Genomic DNA, 5,238 nt, shown 5'->3' with positions numbered 1-5,238 from the left:
GTTTGTCATAATCATGTCTTGTGATTATTTGGCAGGAGTTTTACTTTTAAACTGTAAGTGTATTTAATTTAGTTATGTTAGTTATGATGTGAATACAATAAAAATTAAACCAAGATTTAGAATAATTATCATTTTTGATCCATTCTTTGGTAATGTCTGAGTGGGCCTCATGTCACTTTATGTTCAACAAATAGGGCCCCGAGGTCAAAAAGATTAAGAAACCCTGAAATAAAGGTTAAAAACAAATAAGTYCTCTCATCTTCAGCTTGATGCAGCTGTTATAATGACTCACTCACATTAGTTATATTGAAAACCACAGAGACTCTTTAAAGCCAAGTAGAGTAGGGTTGAGACTGAGAMGCATGAACAGGTTTTTGTTACTTTACTGAATGTTTAGATCAACTGTCTCCAACTATCCAGTGATACTTTGATTCATCTCTGCATCTGCTCCTCCGTGTCTTTCAGTCACTTTTACAAGCCGCTGCTGAGGAGAGGATTCAGTAAAAGAGTCAGCCAATCAGCTGTTTTCTTCCTGTCKGCTTTCTTCCACGAGGTAAGCTGATCAGTCGCGACAGCTCCTTTTCACTCCTCGTGATACAGTATGTCGGGTAGAAAACACTCAACCGTGGCTCGTGTTTGATGTGGCGCAGATGTTCAGATCAAGTCTCGGCTCAGAACACGACTGACACGTTTTTGTTTTCCTGTCAGTATTTGGTGAGTGTTCCTCTCAGGATGTTCAGACTGTGGGCGTTCACTGGCATGATGGCTCAGGTGAGACACTGCAAATATCACTGAAGAACTGTGCACTTTACATTATCTGTAGCACGTTTAATTAAAGAATTTAATAACAGGGGGTGCTATGTATGTTGAAAGACGTGTTGACAAAATCAGACACCCATTTTTTTTAGAAGTTTGCACAATATCCTGAGGTCTTTAGTCAGAATACCACAATATTGCATCATTTTTTTCTTGTCAGTTTATAACTGCTGGTTGTATAAGTTCAAGTAAGCCACACAAGTTCACATCACTGTATCTCTTCTGCAGAAAGTGTCTCATTAGAGAAAAATCTTGTATGTTTCTGCTAACGTWCAAATGTGAATTTATACGCAAAATTTCAGTCGGTATCCTCTAAAGCAGTGTTTCCCAAAGTTGGGGTCAGGACCCAAAGTGGGGTCCCGAAACATCAAAGTGGGGTCCTGAAAAGATTTTCTGAATTAATTACATTTTTGCCTTAGTTGTTACAAAGGAGTGAGGTTAGTGTATTTAAAATGGATAAATGTAGTATAAAAATATTGTTACTATGCCCATGTTTTGTTGACCTGATACAAATGTTTACCATCCAAAAATAGTTGGGGGCACAGGTCTCTGTTACTGTTATTTTGTGGGTCAAAAGCTGAAAAGTTTGGGAACCAGTGCACTTTGGTTCCCAAAGTTGGGCTTGGGACCCAATTATGGGTCATGAAGCACCTTGGATAATCTCCAGAAATCAATGTAAAGGATAATAAAATAATTGCTTATGTAATATTTTCCCTATAATTATTACAAAAACATAAAATAAGTATTTATATTTGTGTACAAGCTGTTTAGATTGTCCAAAAGCCTGTGTTTTTATGGTTATTAACGAAGTTCTTGTACTCAGACCAGTAATATTTGGGGTCACAAGTTTTTGCCATGAATATCTTGTGGGTCAGAAGACAAAAAGTTTGGGAACCACTGTGCTAAAGCAATGATTCTCAACCAGGGGTACGTGAGCATATTACAGGGGGTACGTGGAAAAATTCCCCAGGTGTGTACAAAATAAAAATAGGACTGAGATATGATTTCCACAATGTGGAAGTTGCAGACGGAATCGCGAAATTAACACAAAATGGAATCCAGCATAAAACGTGGAATCTCACAGAATTTGCTCATTTGTGTGAGTTCCTGGCGTATTTTGGACGCTTCTGGTTCCTTCACCTGCCATTACCTGATTTATTTATTTAATTACTTATTCTCTTTCAAGGCAACGCTTTTATCTTTGTTTTATTTGAGTTGAAAAAATAAAATAAAATGCCTGAGAATTAAACGTTCTAGGGGGTTAAATAAATAATTTTTATTTAATAATCAGTTGTAGTACATTATAGTTTTGGAGAATCATTACGTTTGACTAAAGGGGTACTAGTGGTATGACAAAATGGTTCAGGGGATACACAAGTCTAAAAYGTTTGGGAACCACTGCAAAGCATGCTATAGTTTTTGTTTTCACTCATGTTTACAACTACCTATGTATTAGGGGTGCAACAATACATGTACCTGTACTGAACCGTTCAATACAGTGTTTTAGGTTCAATACACACTTGTATGGAACAATACAGATTTTTACATTTATTTTATCAACATGTCTTCTGAAGATGCTCTGTGTTGAAGGATCAGTGGATCTGTGTTCAACTACTCCACCTAGGCTGCATTTTTGATCACAGATCCACTGAGAAACTTGCTGTTTCAGCAACATTTAATTAAAAAACTGAACTTTTGAGGTTAAACAAATGTTCATAATTAATTTAAATAAATTACAAGCGAATAAGGGCATGAACATTTCTCTGTTTTGTATCGAAAAAATATCGAACTGTGAGACTAAAATATCTAATCGAACCGAATCGTGGATTTTCTGTATCGTTGCACCCCTAATCTTTGGGTAGTTATCATTTAGCAATGTTTCAATTCAGATATTGCGGACCACGTAGACCCAGGTAGGGCACATCGCACAAAGTCCGAATGCCGCCCCTGTAGGCAGCAAAAAAAAGCTCGTGAAATGAGACAATCTGGTCAGGTGACATATGTTTGCGTTATGCCCCATTACTATGATGATATATCACATTCACATGCCTTCAGGTGGAACATGTATTCACACGTCTTTTCATGGGAGGTAAAACTTCACAAAATTCAGTAATAAAAAATGACAGCCCATGTCTCCTTTTATTAAATGTTCTTGACAGCATAGTTTGAGATGTTTGATTCATAAAAATACTGTAAATAATCCTTTAAACCCAGTGACCAACTTTGTTTGTTTTTCCGAATCCTCAGCTGCCGTTAGCCTGGTTTGTTGGCCGCTTTCTGCGGGGAAACTACGGCAACGCTGCGGTGTGGATGTCCATCATCATTGGTCAGCCTTTCGCCATCTTGATGTACGTCCACGACTACTACGTGTTGAACTACAGGCTCGAGACTGAATAAAGCAGCATGCAAATCCATCCAATGAACACTTTTTTTTTCCAGTTTTATAAACAAAGAACTTTCCTAACAAATAGCACTAATGTACAGGGCAGGGCAGATACTGTCCTGTAGGATGAGCTGATCAAATCTGCTTTGCCCAGATTCCAGCCAGTGGCGGAGCCAGACGTTTTTCTCAGGGGTGGCCAGACGGGGACCACTACTCWCACAGGGGTGGCCAGAAAAATTACATCACTTTTTACTTGAAAGTTTCTGCAGATCTTTGTGTTTTAGTCATTTCCTTATGTCCTTATACAGGCAGTGACCTTATAAACATGGGTGTCAAAACCATTTCAAAAGTGGGGGGACACACTCTTGGGGGGTCTGGGGGTCCTCCCCCAGAAAATTTTGCACAAAAATAGATGCCATTTCCTGCATTCTGGTGTATTTTACCAAGCTGTTTAACATACTTTTCCCTACAAAAATTAACACTCGATTTAATAATTATTTCAGAGACAGATTCTTTATTAAACTAGTTTCACCATCCTGTTTTTAAACTCACTGCTACAGCTGAGATAAGGTTAATTAATGTGTCACGATTTATCATATCCAAAGAACTTAGGGGTGCTTTTTACTTTAATATTGTTTAGTGATTTATTTTTAATTTTAACACGTTATTGTGCCAAATAATGATGACCTTCAACTGCATGTTTAAAACTAATATTAATAACGTTATCCAATGAACAGGTGCAATATTGATAATCACCAGCAGTGAATTTAGAGGGCCATTTCTCTTTTTCTGATTTAGTGGTAGGTCTATTCCTGCTCAAAAGGGACAGAGCATCATGCAGCCTTCATAACAGAAAATGACACTGTGTTATGGTGACAAAAAAATAAAAAAATAAACATTTGTCACCATAAGCCAGGTTACATAGGCATATGTTCCGTATATAAAGAAAATAATCACTTTTTTGCATACATGTCAACCTCTTTGGACATTTACCTGTATAAAGAGCCCTAAAAATCCATAAATTTTGCAAAAAATCCATACAACTYGCACCCGCGGGGGGTGGGGTGGGGGGATGTCAACTGTGGACATGAAAGCGCCTGCTGTGAAGCWGRAGGAAAGGAGAGAGGAAAAAGTAACTTATTTCTAGCGGCAGAACAGGTTGGAAGATGGCTGTTTCATATTTATTGTTTTTTAAATCATCCTACAAGCTCTGACATGTTAGATAAATTTGAAAATGAGGTTTTTAAAATATCCGTAAGACTTGGAAAAAATCCGTGAGATTGCTCTACAGTATACGTCCGTATACCTGCAAAATGACGTAAAATCCTTATAACTTATGGACAATCCGTACAAGTTGACATGTATGTTTTTGCCACTTCTTTGAGCTTGGGGATGTTTCAAATTGTTAAACACTGCCACCAACTGTTCAGGAGGATTATTACACCCCTAAATGTTGTTTCTTTGTGTAAGGGGTGGCCAAAGATGTGGCCAAGGGGTGGCCATGGCTACCCCTGGCCACCCCCTGCCTCCGCACCTGATTCCAGCATGTTTACATCAAACACCTTACTGTTCGTGTCTTCCTTCTAGGAAAACGAAGAAAACTTCAGAGGAGAAAATAATTAGTGGCAGGATAATAATCTTAAACTACTGCTGAAACTTTAGGAAGGTAGAACAAAGGAAACTAAACGCAGCTTTACTCTCAGGTGATTGTATCTATCCTGTCTTTTTGGAATGTCTTATTGTCAGTCTGGGCTGAAATTTCTGTAAACGGGACATTTTTTTATATTTCAATGTAAGAAAAAACAGGATTTAGTTAACTCTTAGAGTATATATAGAGTATATATAATGTTCTACTTTTGGAATAGGAGGAATGAAGGTGTAGGTTAATCTGATATTATTTAATAACTTTTCATCATCAGTTTCTAAGAATTACTGTAAGCATTACTGTAAATCTTTATATGTCTATAATACCAAAACTTAAGCTCAGCTGGTATTGATAAAGAAAACTCATTATACTGTATGTGTACGATATATATATA

At 37.4% G+C, this 5,238-nt stretch overlaps 1 protein-coding gene across 1 annotated transcript in view; it reads left to right on the top strand.

Moving 5' to 3' along the window:
• dgat1b (diacylglycerol O-acyltransferase 1b) overlaps window positions 1-3,230 on the top strand; it is a gene marked incomplete in the record, with an annotated part of 31,760 nt that extends 28,530 nt beyond the window's left edge. Inside the window, 3 exon segments of the mRNA XM_014021868.1 lie at window positions 466-553; window positions 709-771; window positions 3,064-3,230. Coding sequence (XP_013877322.1) covers window positions 466-553; window positions 709-771; window positions 3,064-3,213 — 301 coding nt within the window.
• Between the last annotated feature and the right edge of the window lie 2,008 nt (window positions 3,231-5,238).

This window comes from Austrofundulus limnaeus, unplaced genomic scaffold (genome assembly GCF_001266775.1).
Source record: "Austrofundulus limnaeus strain Quisiro unplaced genomic scaffold, Austrofundulus_limnaeus-1.0 Scaffold308, whole genome shotgun sequence".
NCBI classification, from domain to species: domain Eukaryota; kingdom Metazoa; phylum Chordata; class Actinopteri; order Cyprinodontiformes; family Rivulidae; genus Austrofundulus; species Austrofundulus limnaeus.
This window is presented reverse-complemented; position numbering and strand designations above follow the sequence as displayed.